This window comes from Schistocerca piceifrons, chromosome 3 (assembly GCF_021461385.2).
Source record: "Schistocerca piceifrons isolate TAMUIC-IGC-003096 chromosome 3, iqSchPice1.1, whole genome shotgun sequence".
NCBI classification, from domain to species: domain Eukaryota; kingdom Metazoa; phylum Arthropoda; class Insecta; order Orthoptera; family Acrididae; genus Schistocerca; species Schistocerca piceifrons.
Window position 1 is genome coordinate 637,200,667 of NC_060140.1, and position 19,219 is coordinate 637,219,885.

General features: G+C 43.8%; 1 protein-coding gene across 1 annotated transcript in view; it reads right to left on the reverse strand.

The window, feature by feature from the left end:
- Nucleotides 1–256: 256 nt before the first annotated feature.
- Nucleotides 257–19,219, reverse strand: part of LOC124789293 (solute carrier family 22 member 7-like) — a 237,824-nt gene continuing 218,861 nt past the window's right edge. The window contains exon 9 of the mRNA XM_047256604.1: nt 257–3,404. Coding sequence (XP_047112560.1) covers nt 3,207–3,404 — 198 coding nt within the window. The 3' untranslated portion in view covers nt 257–3,206. The remainder of the gene's footprint in view (nt 3,405–19,219) is intronic.

The window sequence follows — 19,219 nt, forward strand, 5'->3', positions numbered from 1 at the left end:
AAATGCGGGAGACGTCTCTGTTTTGATCTTTTAATAGTTTCAAAGCTAGTAAAGTAACGACAAATTCCATTCATTAATGTTTTCGTACTGAATGAGTTCAGTGTGTTTAAGATTGCCCGTTTAACGGCAGATGAGATTCTTCTCAGTTTTTGCGTTGCAGATAACAAACAGTAAATACAGAAAAATATTCCGTTTAATAAGCATAAAAAATATCTCATTTTCTTTGGGAAAATTGCTACATAAATGACCAGTAGCCCCTAAGAATCACATTAATCATTACAGTTTGCGTAAAAGCACGCATATTTTCTCTCCACAATAGAAGGCGGTGAGTCGCGAGCTGTGTATTAAATATTATTTCGTGCTTACTTCGGAATAGCCCATGTCCGTAAGTATGTTATCGTAGTATTGGGTTATTTCAGAGTGCCATGCTAGCCCAAATACTTAACAGTGTGAATAATATTGCAGATTCAGTATTTATTTTTTTGATTAATCACTGTAAATATAGAATTTAACAAAACTACCAATCCCGATTACCACGATGAGTAGTTACATATGTTTGTAGGTAGTATTGTGCTGAGTTTGTAGCATGTATGTCACTAATTTGAATTCAGTTTTTTTGTCTATGTATCACTGTAGACTGTTTTAGATTTGGCTCATTGGAGAATTCTGTTCTTTTCAGCCAACTCTCAGCCGGAAATGGGACATAGGGATTGCGGATGGGACTTTTTTTGGAGAGAATATCCAGTTGCCTTACAACCTAAGGAGGACTATAATCAGAGGACTATAATCAGATAAGGACACCCATTTTTCCACTTGTTATGCCAGATAGAACAGCCCACATTTCAAGTGTTGGTTTCTATTATGATATTGGTTACTTATGACAGTTCTGCGCGAAGTCCAGCAACAACTATGTCCTTCAAGGGAATAGGAAAAAAATTCCTCTCACCTTCGGCTGCCTTAAAGCTTTTCCCAGCAGTATCAAGGGTCCATTATTTACTTGGGTCTTTTCTTTATTGGATCCTTAAAGACACCTACCACGTTTACCATTAAATGATAGTACTTGACTATTTCCTCAACGTCCAGTATATAGTATTATATGTTTGCTCTAAATTTTTGTTTGGAGTCAGTAGAGATTTCCTATGTTGATTCGTAATTGAACGAATTTCTTTACCTCCAAGTAAGTTTTGACTGAAATCTCAATTTCCTTAACCAACTGTCCTGCACCTACAATAAAATTTCTAAAACTACAAATCGCTCAACTATTTCTTGAAATATTATTCGGTATTTTCCAGTTCATTTATTACAATTAGAATGGAGACATTGATCTATTACATATCGAGCAATCTGACTCATTGACCAGACTAAGGTAGACTAAAGTTTTCCACGATTACCGTAATTCTTTTAAGGCGAATACCAGGATGGTTCCTTTGAAAGGAATCGAAAGATTTGCTGCTTCATTCTTCCTCTATCCCCCTCTAAAGATGTCGTCATCCATGTGACGTTAAACTCTAGTTTGACTGGTCATGTTGACTTTGTACAATGTCAAATGGTGACGACAAACTTGAAAGAGGAGTTTTTTGTAAGCAGTCCATGGGCTACTGCCCTTGTTATCATAGGACACGAATTTCGAAGAACGTTTCTTTTGTGATCTAATACACATCTGAAAAACTTTATCTAGGAGAAGTATGAAAATTATTACATTTAGTCAAAGACTATTACTTAAAGGTTTTACTATTGGTGGTTGTACATGACTCTAGAGGCTATCGTGGTGCCGTGAATAATCTGATGGACGATACTGAGATACTGAACAACACAAAATAAGAAAGAGATCATTTCCACACACTAGGAAGCGGATCAATTCTTCTCATGATTCAAAGTGGAAGAAACATAAAATTCACAGGGGTTTACATAAACAATTCCCAAATTTCTTATGAATACTTTCCTTCGGTCATGTTGTTTGTTCCGATGATCATATCTTGTCTACGTAAATCTTCAAGTAATATTTCCTGCAGCTGATTAATTACGACGTATCCACGGAGGGTCCAACAGTTTATCTGACAATATAAACAATTTTAGTGATCGCGGTAATTTGCTCTATATGTCTGACATCGGGTGTACAATCAGGAATAATTGATAAATACATCACTTTTAGATTATTTTCAACAGACTTGCGTAAGACTTTAACTTTTCCCATACTGTGTGTATCTGTTCGGTGTAAACGTGCTCAGTGTGTGTAATTCATACGAGTAAAATGTTATTGCTGTCTAAATACGCCTGGATTCGTTCCTATTTTCTTCTTTTTATTCTCTTTAGTTCGTAAATTCAGTAGATTAGCATCAAATTGCCGTAGTTTAATCTATTTTAGGAGACTTCGTTCGGTCTTCATTTAGATGATTGTATGATGACTCGACTTAAAACCCTTCTCAGATTTGTACGTTGCGGGAGACGGATAGTGACTATACTTCTTTCCTACAATTACAAGGGGAACTGGCCACTGTTCGGAAAAAGCTAGAAATGCTAATCGAGAGGTTTCAGGCTGTTTGACCACGACTTCATTCACGTTGTGGTACCTGAAGAGCTTTGGTTCCACTGGGATCCACTAAGAAACTTGAGATATCTGAACTTTCAGTTGTGCACAAATTAGATGGTTCCTCCTCACCAGAGGGGCAACTGTGAGTTGGCAAATATCAGGGCGGAAGGCAAATTTGGGCACAAGTGGTAAGGCAGTTTCCATATATCTTAACAACAGAGAGCTATCTTTTGTTGAAGGCACATCTGAACCAGCTCGTTGGGCCTGTGACATGGACGTTCAGAGCCATCGAATGCTCTTATTACGTGATGACAAAGCACTGTGTGCGTCGTAATCTAGTTAGTTCATACGTAGGCTGTAGCTGCTTTGAAACAGGAGCATTTCTTTCTTTTTTTGTGACGTGGAGGGAAAGCAACGAATACCGAACATAAATATTGAGATTTTCTAAGTTTTTTCTAAAGTACGTATCTCCCATGTCACAAATATTGTGATGTACCTGGCAGCCTCGTTATCTCCCACACAAGAGTCGTCCCTGTTTAAAGTCGTTGGTCAGGTGCGACCAGCCAGTCTGAGCATGATCGCTAAAGCTGTTTTCCGTATTTGAGTAGACAAACTGTTCCTCATTCCCGAGTATGCAAGATAAAAAGGGAGATTGTGCCGAACTCGAGGGAACCTATTATTCTTGAACGTATGAAGGCGAGGGCGTAAGTCTCCAACTCCAGTAGGGGCGGCCTTTCCCAAAGAGGGCAGCGTCCTGCAGCGACTCTGGCAACTTCTCCAGCGCAGTTTCCGGCAAGAAGGATACTGAGAATGCTCCCAGCAGGTTCATCGCCGACAAGATGGCGAATGGGACCCTACGGTCCACGGAGCCTCCCTGTAACAGAAGCAGAATGAACTGAGACACAAGAAGATGTCAGAATAAAAGGACGGAAATGAATAAAGAAGAACGAAATTTGGAGAGGAGTATGAGAAAATAAGACAACCGAAATATTAGAACAAAATTACCGTTTAGGTTATTATTCGTACCCGGTAGTTTTAAACTACTTAATTGTTGCATCAGACCTGTCAACAATATTGTTACTTGTAAGTTGTATACTGAAGTGTTCTTGATGGTTACTTATTCATATTTCCAATAACTACCAGAAAATTTAAGAAATTTATTGTTGTTGTTGCTGTGGTCTTCAGTCCAGAGACTGGTTTGATGCAGCTCTCCATGCTACTCTATCCTGTGCAAGCTTCTTCATCTCCCAGTACCTACTGCAACCTACATTCTTTTAAATCTGCGTAGTGTATTCATTTCTTGGTCTTTCTCTACTATTTTTACCCTCCACGCTACCCTCCAATACTAAATTGGTGATCCTTGATGCCTCAGAACATGTCCTACCAACCGATCCCTTCTTCTAGTCAAGTTGTGCCACGAATTTCTCTTCTCCCCAATTATATTGAATACCTCCTCATCAGTTATGTGATCTACCCATCTAATCTTCAGCATTCTTCTGTGACACCACATTTCGAAAGCTTCCATTCTCTTCTTGTCCAGACTATTTATCGTCCATGTTTCACTTCCATACATGGCTACACTCCATAGAAATACTTTCAGAAACGATATCCTGATACTTAAATATATACTCGACGTTAACAAATCCCTCATCTTCAGAAACGCTTTCCGTGTCATTGCCAGTCTACATTTTATATCCTCTCTACTTCTACCATCATCAGTTATTTTGCTCCCCAAATAGCAAAAATCCTTTACTACTTTGTGTCTCATTTCCTAATCTAATTCCCTCAGCATCACCCGATTTAATTCGACTACATTCCATTATCCTCGTTTTGCTTTTGTTGATGTTCATCTTATATCTTCCTTTCAAGACACTGCTCTTCCAGGTCCTTTGCTGTCTCTGACAGAATTACAATATCATTGGCGAACCTTAAAGTTTTTGTTTCTTCTGGGTGGATTTTAATTCCTACTCCAAATTTTTCTTTTGTTTCCTTTACTGCTTGCTCAATATACAGATTGAATAACATTGGGGAGAGCCTACAACCCTGTCTCACTCCCTTCCCAACCACTGCTTCCCTTTCATGCCCATCGACTCTTATAACTGCCATCTGGTTTCTGTACTAATTGTAAATAGTCTTTCGTTCCCCGTATTTGACCCCGGCCATCTTCAGAATTTAAAAGAGAGTATTCCAGTCAACATTGTCAAAAGCTTTCTCTAAGTCTACAAATGCTAGAAACGTAGACTTGCCTTTCCTTAATCTATCCTCTAAGATGGGTCGTAGGGTCAGTATTGCCTCACATGTTCCAATATTTTAAAGAAATCCAAACTGATCTTCCCCAAGGTAGGCTTTTACCAGTTTTTCCATTCGTCTGTAAGGAATTCGTGTTAGTATTTTGCAGCCATGACTTATTAAACTGATAGTTTGGTAATTTTCACATCTGTCAACACCTGCTTTCTTTGGGATAGGAATTATTGTACTCTTCTTGAAATCTGAGGGTATTTCCACTGTCTCAAACATCTAGCTCACCAGATGGTAGAGTTTTGTCAGGGCTGGCTCTCCCAAGGCTATCAGTAGTTATAATAGAATGTTGTCTACTGCCAGGGCCTTGTTTCAACTCAGGTCTTTCAGTGCTCTGTCAAACTCTTCACGCAGTGTCATATCTCTCATTTCATCTGCATTTACATTCTCTTCCATTTCCATAATATTGTCCTCAAGTACATCGCCCTTGTATACGCCCTCTATATAATCCTTCAACCTTTCTGCTTTCCCTTCTTTGCTTAGAACTGGGTTTCCTTCTGAGCTCTTGATATTCATACAAGTGGTTCTCTTTTCTCCAAAGGTCTCTTTAATTTTCCTGTGGGCAGTATCTACCTTACCCCTAGTGAGATAAGCCCCTACATCCTTACATTTGTCCTCCAGCCATCTCTGCTGAGCCATTTTGCACTTCTTGTGGATCTCATTTTTGAGACATTTGAATTCCTTTTTGTCTGCTTCATTTACTGCATTTTTATATTTTGCCGTTTCATCAATTAAATTCAAAATATGTTACCCAAGGATTCCTACTAGCCCTCCTCTTTTGACCTATTTAATCCTCTGCTGCCTTCACTGTTTCATCTCTTAAAGCTACCCATTCATGTTCTACTGTATATCTTGCCCCAATTCTCGTCAATCGTTGCCTAATGCTCTCTCTGAAACTCCCTACAACCTCTGATTCTGTCAGTTTATCCAGGTCCCATCTCCTTAAATTCCTACTTTTTTGCAGTTTCTTCAGTTTTAATCTGCAGTTCATGACCAATAAATTGTGGTCAGAGTCCACATCTGCCCCTGGAAATGTCTTACAGTTTAAAACCTGGTTTCTGGATCTCTGTCTTACCATTACATAATCTATCTGAAACCTTGTAATATCTCCAGCTCTTCCATGTATACAACTTTCTAGCATGATTCTTGAACCAAGTGTTAGCTATGATTAAATTACACTCTGAGCAAAATTCTACCAGACGGCTTCCTCTTCCATTCCTTACCCCCATTCCATATTCGCCTACTACGTTTCCTTCTCTTCCTTTTCCTACTACCGAATTCCAGTCACCCATGACTCTTAAATTTTCATCTCTCTTCACTGCTGGCCGGCGTGGCCGTGCGGTTCTAGGCGCTACAGTCTGGAGTCGAGCGACCGCTATGGTCGCAGGTTCGAATCCTGCCTCGGGCATGGATGTGTGTGATGTCCTTAGGTTAATTAGGCTTAATTAGTTCTAAGTTCTAGGCGACTGATGACCTCAGAAGTTAAGTCGCATAGTGCTCAGAGCCAGTTGAACCATTTCTCTCTTCAGTATCTTAATAATTTCTTTTATCTTATTATACATTTCATCAATCTCTTCTTCATCTGCGGGGCTAGTTGGCATATAAACTTGTACTACTGTGGTAGGCATGGGCTTCGTATCTGCCTTGGCTACAATAATGCATTCACTATGCTGTTTGCAGTAGCTTACCCGCATTCCTATTTATTTTATTCATTATTAAGCCTACTCCTGCATTACCCCTATTAGATTTTTTATTTATGACCCTGTATTCACCTGATCGGAAGTTTTCTTCCTCTTGCCACCGAACTTCACTAATTCCCACTATATCCAACTTTAACCTATTCATTTCCCTTTTTAAATTTGTTAACCTACCTGAGCGATTAAGGGATCTGACAATCGACACACCGATACATAGAACGACAGTTTTCTTTCTCCTGATAACGACGTCCTCCTGTGTAGTCCCCACCTAGAGATCCGAATGGGGGACTATTTTACCTCCAGAATATTTTACCCAAGAGGACGCCATCATCATTTAACTATACAGTAAAGCTGCATGCCCTCTGGAAAAATTATGGCTGTAGTTTCCCCTTGCTTTCAGCCGTTCGCAGTACCAGGAGAGCAAGGCCGTTTTGGTTAGTGTTACAAGGCCAGATGAGTCAATTATCCAGACTGTTGCTCCTACAACTACTGAAAAGGCTGCTGCCCTCTTCAGGAACTATACGTTTGTGTGGCCTCTCAACAGATGCTCTTCCATTGTGGTTGCATCTACGGTACAGCTATATGTATAAATGAGGCATGAAAGCCTCCCCACCAACAGCAAGGTCCATGGGTCATGGGGGGAGACCTCTCTGCGGGACACCACCCTGATGAAGCAATGTCCGTGCGGTTGGAGGGGCTTGCGTATCTGCAGGAAGCTGAGGCTTATACCGAAGGCAGATGACCTACTGCCGGAAAGGCCCCAGCAGATGGATCAGACTAAGAGTGTCCCACATCATCCCATCTTCCCTATCCACTCCTAGTCCTACTCTATTCCCTGACCCAACCCAAGGTGTGATGCGATTCGTGCTGAGGGGTATGTGGCATATAGGAAGATGTGGCGCAAATGGAGCCTCAAGGATACTGGGCGACCTCCCTGAGTAATTAGCCTTACAATGCACGGGGTATTCGTGGTGTGGACCTTCTATATCCCCAAATCTCGTGGGACCAACATGGACATGACTACAGAAAAAGAAAAAGAAACTGGGGGGCAAATTGAGACCTCAGATACCCAGACATCAGGGACTGAACCGATAGAAGGCATTCCCACTACTGAATCAGGGTCTAGACCTGAGCCAGAAGTGGGAACTGTAACCAAGAAGCTAGACCAGATTAAGATCAAAGGCTTGTCTGGGGCCCAAAGGAGGAAGCTATTCAGGGAACAGAGGGAAAAGGAAGGTTGGAGGGGCCACGTAGACGCACACAACGGCAAAGACAGGTAGCAAGCCGATAAAGGAGGAATCAAAGACTCCCTCCTCGCTGGAAAAGCGAGTCCAGAAAAAACCAAGGCAAGAAATAGGGAAACAGACCAAGAGTACTGCAGTCTCGGTTTTTAGGATGGCAGTTATCCAGGAAGGTTATCTGCTGGTGGGTATTACCTCGCAGCAGGAAGAACTAGTACAGATGGACCTCTTCGAAAAAATTGAGGGGGGTGGGGGGGGATGCTGGCCCAGGTCCCAACTTCAGGAGGGTCTATTTAGATCATGGTGCACTCATTTTTGTCTGTAAGGGGGTGCACAAAGTAGAATGACTCAAGGACAAGGTGCCCATGATAGAAGATGGGAAGATGCGAAGCTGCTGGTCAAGATGGCAGCAGAGCTTCTTAAGACCGCAAAGATATCATTATGGGTACCCTAGATCCTTAAGGAAGTCTCTCCAAAGACTGTTCGGAAAAATAGGGGCCCAGAACCCAAAAGTCCCGACAGAAGACTGGGGAGTGATTAACCAGAAGGTTGCTCTGGAAGGACGATCCCTGGTGGTGGAAGTTGGTGAGAGGTCCCTCAAGGCGATGCGGGAGTAGGACCTGAAACTGTTTTTAGGGTTCTCGCAGGTCACCATGAGGGTTCTCAAAGACCTCAAAGATGGCAGTAAGACGGAGCCTGGAGGTGATGCAGATTAATCTGCAACACAGTAAAGGGGCTTCTGCTGTCCTGAGCTGCTGCCTAGGGAGACAGGAAGTGGACGTGGCCCTGATACATGAAACCTCTTTATACAAAGGGAGAGTATCGAGCCTCGGAGGCACTGGAGGTAAGCTGATCTGTGCTAGGAATCTAAGAAACTCCAAAACATGCATCTATGTTAGAAATGGTATTTCTTTCATGCCAATGATGGATTTCTGCTCTAGGGACTTAGTGACCATCAAACTGCAGCAATGTGAGGAAGTTATCACGGGGGAAATTATCTGGGCCTCAGCATACCTTCCTTACGAAGACAGTTCTCCCCATCCCTTGGAGGTGAGGTGACTGATAGGGACTTGTCACCGGCAAGGTGACCAACTGCTGGTAGGGTGCGACGCCAATGTCCACAACCTAGTGTGGGGCAGTAAGGACACCAACAGTAGAGGTGAATACCTTCTTGAATTCCTCTTAGCTAACAACTTAGAGGTCCTGAATAGGGGCAAGGACCTACATTCAGGAATTGCAGAAGGGAAGAAGTAATTGACTTAACATTTGGTTCCATGACCTTGGGTAGCTATGTCAAACAATGGCATGTGGTGTTGGAGTCATCCTCATCGGACCACATGTACATTAAATTCAAGGTTGAAATGGGAATCAGACAGACCATGACTTACAGAAATCCCAGGAAAACAGACTGGGAGACATATAGGAGGGACCTTTACTTAGGCTTATCGGAATTTAAAGCCACAATAAGGAAGCCAGTAGAATCTGAGGAAGTAGCAGAGGCTGTTACCTCTACCATAGTGACCTCATATCAGGACAACTGCACAATCATCAGGAAGTGTACAAATAGGAGTGTTCCTTGGTAGAATAACAAACTGAAAACGCAAAGAAACCAGGTACGGAGACTGTTTAATATTGCGAGATGTAAAGGACAATGTGCTAAATATCGTGAGGCCCTTGTCAGTTACAATCTTGCGATGAGACACGCAAAGGAGGCATCCTGGAAGGCATTCTGTGAGGAAGTGGAAGGCATGGCTGCACAATCCAGACTTAACAAGATTCTCGTTAGAGTACCAATTAATCCAGGAGGTACGTTGAGGAAGGAGGATGGGGAATATACCAAGACAGCACATGAGACTCTGAAATGGCTCCTCAAAACTCGCTTTCCTCAATATGCTCTGCCGGATAACACAGACCACAGAGAGACAACGGTTCTCAGACACTCGAAGAGAGGACTGGGACTCGGCCAAAGAGTGTGTGAACTTCAACAAAATCCAGTGGGCGATGGGCACATTCCAGCCGTTCAAGTCACCTGACCCATATGGAATTTTTCCAGCTCTCCTGCAACAGGCAGGAGGATAGCTTATGAGAATCGTATGCAGGCTATTTAGGGTTAGCTTAGCGGTAGGAATCATTCCCAATGTTTGGAGGGCAGTGAAGGTTGTCTTCATTCCAGGGAGAGCTGATCATACCAAGGCGAAGAATATGAGACCAATCAGTCTGTCCTCCTTCATTCTCAAAACATTGGAAAAACTGGTTAATGTATACGTTGGGGAGAGGAGGCTAAGTAGGGTCACTCTACATCTGAACCAAAACGCATACCAACCAGGTAAATCATGTGAGACAGCTCTCCACCAACTCGTCGGAAAGGTGGAAAAAGCACTTCACTTCCAAGAAATAGCCCTCTGCAACTTCCTCGATATCGAGGGGGCCTTTAGTAACACGACCTTCGATTCCATGGTAAGGGCATCAGAGGTGTATGACCTGGGGACCGCTATATGTAGGTGGACCAGAGCCATGCTTAGTGGAAGGAAGGTAGAGGCTAGCATGATGAATGAAAAGATGGTAACTAAGACCACTAGAGGCTGCCCAAAAGGAGGAGTTTTGTCTCCTCTATTGTGGAATCTAGTGGTGAACGAACTCATTGATGAACTAAATCCCAGACAATGCGTCTGCCAAGGACGCGCAGATGACCTTGTCATAGTAATACTTGGCAAATTCACTGACACAGTGAGGAATATGGCACAAGGAGGGTTGGACATTATGCAAAAATGATGCATTAAACAGGATCTGAGAGTTAATCCTAAGAAGACTGTTGTTTTGCTATTTACGAAGAGAGGTATTCAGCATGCAAGTTGGAATCTAAAGCTCTTCGATGAAACTCTACCTGTGAAGGGGATAGTGAAATATCTAGGGGTAACCTTGGATGAGAAGCTAACATGGACCCCTCCTATTAAGAGTATCTGCTCCAAGGCAAAAAGCACTTTAGTGAGTACTAGGAGGGCTTGTGGCAAAAACTGGGGCCTAAGCCACAGGGGTATGCGCTGGATATACACCACAGTGGTTAGATCTAGGATTTCCTATGGGGCCGTAGTATGGTGGAAGAAAGTAGAACAGCGGATTCCTGCTAAAGCGCTTGCTAAGGTGCAGAGATTGGCCTGCTTAGTCATAATGGGTGGAATTAGCAGCACACCAACCGCTGGAAAGGAAGCCATGCTGGATATGCCTCCACTTCACCTTTGGGTTAAGATGGAGGCAGCAGCTGGGGCATACAGACTTAAAACTTGCCAAAACTGGGTCTCATTCGGAGATCCAGAATCACACACTAACATAGTGAGTGAGGTAAATATAGGTATGGGTGGGGAAATGCCCATCGGCTATACAATAACTCCCAACTGCTTCGACAAGCCTCCGGTGGCACCAGAAACTCGAAGGGCTGGACACCACGCGACCTGGCGTGTGGCAGCTGGCCCGACACTTCACCAGGGAGAAACTGTTCACCCCCATGTTACAAGGACCCGACGGACCAGCATATTCTGCGGAAGAAAAAGCGGAACTGATGGCCCTCACACTCGCAGCGTCATTCACACCGAACCTGGATCCCTCAGACCCAGCGTTGACACTTGCTACCGACCAGGAGGTCACACGCATCCTGGCCCAACCAGCGCGCAACATCATCCGACAAGCTAGTACAACTGAAGTCAAATGGGCCATCATGCATACCACCACTTTTAAGGCCCCTGGTCTCGATGGCATTCAAAACTGTGTCCTCCAGGAGTTCACGGACAAAGCTGTAGACTACCTAACGCACATCACGAATGCCATACTCAAGCACCAACACTTCCCCGCCTTTTGGAAGACGGCCAATGTCCTGACGTTCAGGAAGCCGGGGAACGACCACTCCCTCCCACAAAATTACCGACCCATCAGTCTGCTGAGCGCGCTCAGCGAGATCGTTAAGAAGGTAATATTAAAACGACTCACCAGGCACTGTATCACAAACGACACCATGAGAGCGAGAAATTCGGTTTCAGGAATCACCACTCAACAACACAACAACTCCTCTGCGTCGTTGAATACATAACACACTTATACAACACAAACAGAGCGACTGGGGCGGTGTTCCTGGACATCTAAAAGGCTTTCGATCGTCTATGGCAAAGTGGCCTAATACGCAAACTCAGCGACGCAGGGTTCCCCGACGGACTCGTACATCTCATACACTCATATCTCACGGACAGTAGTTTCAACACCGACGTGAAGGGCAAACAATCGACACGACATGGTATCCAGGCAGGAGTACCCCAAGGAAGCATCCCAGGGCCCTTACTGTTTAACCTGTACATTAACGACCTCCCAGTTACTCACAACACGACGGTGGCAATCTATGCGGATGACACCGCCATCCTTGCGCAAGGTTGGAAGCCGTCTGACATTAATTCACGACTACAGAGTGCACTCAGAACGGCGGAGTCTTGGCTGGTGAAATGGCGTGTTAGAGTAAACGTCGACAAGTGCGAGGCCGTTCTGTTCACTAGAAGACCGAAGCAACTGCGCAAACATCAGCACTGCCACCCTATAACACTACACACACGCCCAATACGTTTCCGCGAGAAGGTCAAATACATCGGTGTCTGCTGGACAGGAAATTACTTTGGGGGGACCACATTCAACACGTGACCAACAAAACAAACGCGAGGCTCAAGCAACTCTACCCTATGCTTAACAGGCGTAGCACGCTGAATAGGAGAGTGTCTAGGTCCATGTACATGACACTTATTAGACCCCTGATGACGTACGCAGCCCCTGTCTGGGCATACGCTGCGCCAACTCGCCTGCGCGATCTGCAGCTCATACAGAACAAAGTACTCAAACTCATAAGCAACGCTCCGCGCTACACACGTATCGCGGACCTTCACCGGGAATACCGGCTAGATACTATCTTGAAGGTATTCCAAAAACTCTCCACACGACTGTACAATAACACGAGACACTCGCGCAACCCGTTTATCCATTCTCTGTGTAACTACTACCACAACCATAGATGGAAGCATAACAGACCAAAGACACTACTGACTAGGAACTAAACATCTATGGTCCATAGCACGCTAACACGACAGTACTGGCGAGCCCCTGCAAAACAGCTACTACTGGTAACCCCAGATGTTCGACCAACCGAAAAACCACACACACCCCCTACACTGTCTGTGAACCGATCTATGACCGATCGCCCACTAATGTACAATGACCCTGAACTGTTGCAAGGACGCAGCAACTGCAGCAAGCCCCGCAACGAGCTCCAGCAACGACAAAGGTAACAATGCACGATACCATGCACTAACATAACCACACCTTGCATGCACTGTCGGAGATAGCAAGCCGCTACTGCCATTACTACCCGTCCTTCTGTCGCAGAGGTTTTTTTCCCTTGGCGCTTGCCTTGGCACTTCTTTCCTCTGCCCTTACAACCGCTACCCTTCGATCGCTTTCGTCCACTTTCTATCTCCTGATGGACCATGTTAATGAGTAATTTTACCCAGACGCATGGATAACATCACAGCCCGCATCCTGTGACTCCTGATTCAAAAACTACCATGTTATATGGAGGTGACAGTAGAACTTTTGGTTTGGTCACCACGGTGGTTCAAATGGCTCTGAGCACTATAGGACTCAACTGCTGAGGTCATTAGTCCCCTAGAACTTAGAACTAGTTAAACCTAACTAACCTAAGGACATCACAAACATCCATGCCCGAGGCAGGATTCGAACCTGCGACCGTAGCGGTCTTGCGGTTCCAGACTGCAGCGCCTTTAACCGCACGGCCACGTTGGCCGGCGGTCACCACGGTGGTGTGGGCATAGAGGGGCCCCTCCTTCGACAAGCCTTACAACATAATAATTGGAATTAGGGAGCAGTGGGAGAAAACAGTTCGACACCGTTTGGGGGGACATCGTTTGGTTCACTGATGAGTCGAAAACAGATCAAGGCATTGGGGCAGGGTTGTACGGGGTTCAGCCAAGACTGAAGAGCAGCATCTCTCTAGGGAAACTGGCCTCTGTATTCCAAGCCGAAATTACTGCAATCAGGGCTTGTGTGGAGGAGAATATGAGTAGGTGCTACAATGACCGTACCATCTACATCTATTCAGACAACCAGGCAGCCCTGAAATCATTGGCAGCTCCTGCAACAAGATCTAAGATTGTTGCAGATTGCCACAGGGCTCTGGTGGAGCTAGGGGGAAGCAATAGGGTGTACCTAGTGTGGGTCCCTGGCCACTCAGGGATCTGTGGCAATGAACGAGCCGATAGAGTGGCTAGGATGGGAGCAACAACTCCATTTATTAGACCGGAACCTGTCTTGAAAATCACCAAAGCTATGATCAAATTAGAACTACGGAACTGGCTTAGGAAACAGCACCAAGGTCCATAAACAAAAACATGGTAAGGTAATGATGCCCAAGCCATGTTTTAAAAGAAGCTCTGTAATCCTGGGATCGAACAGGAAAGAGATGAGACTCATGAATGGACTGATGTCTGGCCATGGGAACTTCAAAAAACACCTACACACAATGGGTATAATGGAAGAGGACCCTAAATGTAGGATCTGTGATGAGGGTGAAGAAACTGCATCACACCTAATCTTTGAATGCATGGCATTGGTGGTTAAAAAATACAGAATCTTCGGGACAACTAGACCTGAAGAAATTGTGTCTAACACAAAACTGGTAGAGGGACTCCCTGCACTATTTAAGCGCATTGGTTGGCTTTACTAGATATACAGGGAGCGATACCGCGCAATAAACCTAGTTTCGGTGCGAGCAGTGGCGTGTTAGACCTAAGCTGTTTTAGCTCTCCTGTTAAAATCAATCAATCATGGGGGATGAAATTTATTAATTACTGAAAAATACCAATTTTCATGTTATGAAATTAGAATATCTAACAGAAAGGCAAGAGTGACAGAAAGTGAGAAATATGGGAAATACTGACGATGTCGAGTTTTGCAATAGGAGGTGTGACAATAAAGTAATGAGACTGATGTGAAAAAAATGTTGCTTACCGTTTCAGTCAAGTTTAGTATTACCTCCTTCAAAGAAGTTCCCTTCTGATTGCACATACTTTTTCCAGCGCTTCTGACACTGATGGTAACATTTCCGGAACTAATCTTCTGTAATATCCTCCAAGACCCTCGTAACAGCTTTTTGGACATCTTGTTTGAAAATTGTGTTTGTGGACCGCCGTTTTGACTCTTGGAAATAGAAAAAGTCGCACAGAGCGATATCTGGTGAATAATGTGGCTGTGGTAGTACTGAAATTTGTTTTGAGGTTAAAAATTGCTGTACTGACAGAGCAGTATGGGATGGCGCATTATCGTCATGCAGAATCCTATTATCAGCAATGTTGGCACGGACACAAAGAACTCTTTTACGAAGTATTTCGAAAATTTCTTTGTAGTAATATTGGTTAACTGTTTGTCCAGGAGGCACCCACTCTTTGTCAACAATTCCCTTGGAATCAAAGAGGCACACAAGCATGCATTTCACTTTTGACTTTTGATATGCGGGCTTTTTTAGGTCTGGGTGACTCCTTTGAGCGTCATTGCGAACTTTGGTGTTTTGTCTCTGGATCGTACTGAAAAAACCAACTTTCGTCACCAGTGATAACTCGGCTCAACAATTCTGGATTGATTTCCGATTGCTCAAACAGATCGGCTGCCACGTTCTTCCGTGTTTCTCGGTGTTGTGGTGTGAGATTTTTGGGGAACATTTTTGCACAAATGTTTCTCATACCAAGATCTTCAGTTATTATCAGACAAACCATTTCTCGATTGATGTTGAGTTCTTCTGCAATCATTTTCACGGATAATCTTCGATCAGATCATACGAGTTCACGAACCCTGGCCAAGTTGACATCCGTCCGTAAGCTTGATAGTGGTCCACTGCAGTCTTCATCTTCGACATTCGTTTTGGCTTCACCAAACATTTTATGCCAACGAAAAACTTGAGCTCTTGACATAACCTCCTCTCCAAAGCCTTCTGAAGCTTACCATAAGTTGTCATCGCGTTTTCACCCAATTTAACGCAAAAGGAAATGGCATACCGTTGCGAAATATTATGCGGTTCCATTTCCGTGACGAGAGACACAAACAGTTGTTAACTTATTACAGCACAACTCACGACTGAGCAGTTGCTTCGATGTGCCACTTGGACTAGAAGCAGCTTATAGACCAAGGTCAAAGATATTGTGCCTGTGCACGACTGCAGGGTTGCCACATCTTGCAAAGAAAATTAGTCTCATTACTTTGATGTCGCACCACCTACACTATCATTACTAAATTTCTCTTCGCCAATGGTGCTCTTGCCAATTGGTTTTGGTAACGAATTCGTCCACATCTGAAGAAATTTATAACCCGATACCAGAGATCATACCAGGTTACGGAAACCACGCCATTCATCAATGTTACAAATTCTGACGAGAACTCCTATGGTTCACCTAGGGTGAGCTTACCGCAAGTTACATCATCATCTTCACTATATAATGCTGAGTCTAGAAGAGTCAAAGAAGGACCAGCCAGTAACAATCAAGGTGCACACAGGATGTCTTATGCACTGAGACCACCTCAATAATTAACAATGTGAGCAAATTTTTAGATTATTTTTTAAGATGATTGTCTTTTTTCTAGATAATTAAGGGTTTTTGATAGTTCATTTTCGTGCTTGTTTTCCTTCTCATTCTTTGTATGTCGTTGGGTAGAAAGGGAGATAGTCTTATTGTATCAACGTCTACATCTAAATAGATACTCAGCAAGCTACTGTATGGAGCGAGATGGATGGTACCCTGTACCATTACTATTCATTTCCTTTCCTGTGCCACTCGCAAATAGAACGAGGGAAAAACGACTATCTATATTCGTCCGTATGAGCACTAATTTCTCATTTCTTATCTTCGTGGTCCTCATGTGCAGTATATTTTGAGAGCAGTAGAATCATTTGGCCGTCAACTTAAGATGTCGATTCCCTAAATTTTCGCAATAGTGTTCCTCGGAACGAACATCACCTTCCCTCTGGGGATTCCCGTTTGGGTTTTCGACGCATCTCCATAATGCTTAAGTGACGAATCTAGCAGCCCGCCTCTGAATTGCTTCGATGTCCACCTTTAGTCCGACCTGGTATGGATCCCAAACACTCGAACATTATTCAGGGAAAGTGTTCACCAGCGTCCTATATGCGATCTTCTTTACAGGTGAACCACACTTCCCAGAATTTCTCCCATTAAATCGAAGTCGACCTTTTCCCTTCCTTACCACAATGCTCACATGTTCGTTCCAATTCATATTGCTTTGCAACACTACAGACTACACCCAGATATTGAAACGATGTGACTGTGTCAAGCAGGATCTTCCTACGTTTAGAGCTAGTTGCCATTCATCACACCAACTCGAAATTTTGTCTCAGTCGTCTTGTGTCTTCCCGCAGTCACTTAACTTCGAGACCTTGCCGTACATCACAGCATCATCAGAAAACACCCGCATATTGCTGGCCTCCCCGTCCGCCAATCATTTATGTATACAGAGAACAACAGCGGTCCTCTCACACTTTCCATCGGCACTCCTGACGATACCGTTATGTCTGATGAGCAGTCGCCGTCGATGACATACTGTGTCCTATTACTTAAGAAATCTTCGAGCCATTGACATATCTCTAACCTTATTCCATATACTCGTACCTTCGCTAACAGCCTGCAAAGCGGCGCCGGCCAGAGTGGCCGAGCGGTTCTAGGCGCTACAGTCTGGAACCGCGCGACCGCTACGGTCGCGGGTTCGAATCCTGCCTCGGGCATGGATGTGTGTGATTTCCTTAGGTTAGTTAGGCTTAAGTAGTTCCAAGTTCTAGGGGACTGATGACCTCGGAAGTTAAGTCCCATAGTGATCAGAGCCATTTGAACCATTTTTTGCAAAAGCGGCACTGTGTTAAATACTTTCCGGAAATCTAGGAGTATGGAATCTGCCTGTTGCTCTTCATCCATTGTTCATAGTATACCATCTGAGAAAAAGGCACACTGAGTTTCGCACGAGCAATGCTTTCTAAACCCATGCTGATTCGTGAACATAAGGTACTCAGTCCTACGAAAATTTATTATATTAGAACTGATAATATGTTCAAGGATTCTGCAGCAAACCAAAGTTAGGGATTTTGGTCAGTCACTTTGCGGGTTCTTTCTTGTACCCTTCTTATATACAGGAGTCATCTGTACTTTTTTCCAATCGCTTGGTACTTTGTGCTGGGCCAGAGATTCACAATAACAGCAAGCTAGTAGGTAAGGAGTCAATGCCGTAGAGTACTCTTTGTGAAAGTGAATTGAGGTTGTATGCAGACGTGGTGATTTACCTGCTTTCGAACCTTTTAGTTGTTTCTCTATGCCAGGGATGTTTATTACTATGTCATCCATACGGGAGTCCGTCCGATGGTCAGATGACGATATGTTTGTACGATTCTCCTGCTGAACGACTTTTTGAACGCGAAATTAGAATTACGGCTTTAGTTTTGCTCTCTTCAAGTGCCACACCAATCCGGTCAACAAGGGACTGAATGTAAACCTTAGACCCACTTAACAGTTTACATAGGACAATAGGACTAGAAATTTCTCGGGTTTTCTGCCAGATCTTTTGCTAAGATAGATCTTTTCACAGGCGGGCGATTCTCTACTAGCATTTGCTTCTCGTCATTTGCACATTCTCTTCTGCTTCATCATCATCTTCCAAGTTTCATTATTAAACCGTTGTGGGTCTTTCCCTTCCTTTATAGGCACTCTTTACTAGGCACTGAACTCTCCAGACCATGATTTAAATCTGCTTGAACTTTGCCATAATCCCTCTACGTCCATCTTATTGGTGCTATGTGACGCCAATTCACTCTCTAAGTGAGATGCTAAAAACTGTTTATCTGTTCTATGTAGCTGAATCACTCCTATAGCATTCTTTAACTATAGTTGCTATTATGAGATCACGATTGCTAATCCCGTATCTATACTGACATTGTCGATAAGATCGGCCTATTTGAAGATGCAACGTCTAAGATGTTTCCATTGCGAGTGAGCTGCCAAGTTAGCTGATCAAGACAGTCTTTCGGATATACTTAGCACAACTCGCTAAACATGAGTGCTTCTCTCTTCTGTTTTCAGTCAGATCTTGGACCCAAGAACGAAAGGAGTCTACTGGGGCACATTTGTATGTGGCAAGCGAATATGACTTTATAAACGATGTATGCTTTATATAGCTGACTGTGTAAGACCGCAGACCCAGAGATACTACTTATGCTGTGAGAGGGTTGGAGTAAGAGAGCGCTTGGTGCACAGTTGTAGGTAGCTGTCTGTGAGGGAAAAACTATGGAGTCGCAGTTTTTGTGATGTGCTGTGTGAAGCCACCAAGTGTTAGATTAATGTAGGTATGTCAATATTGTT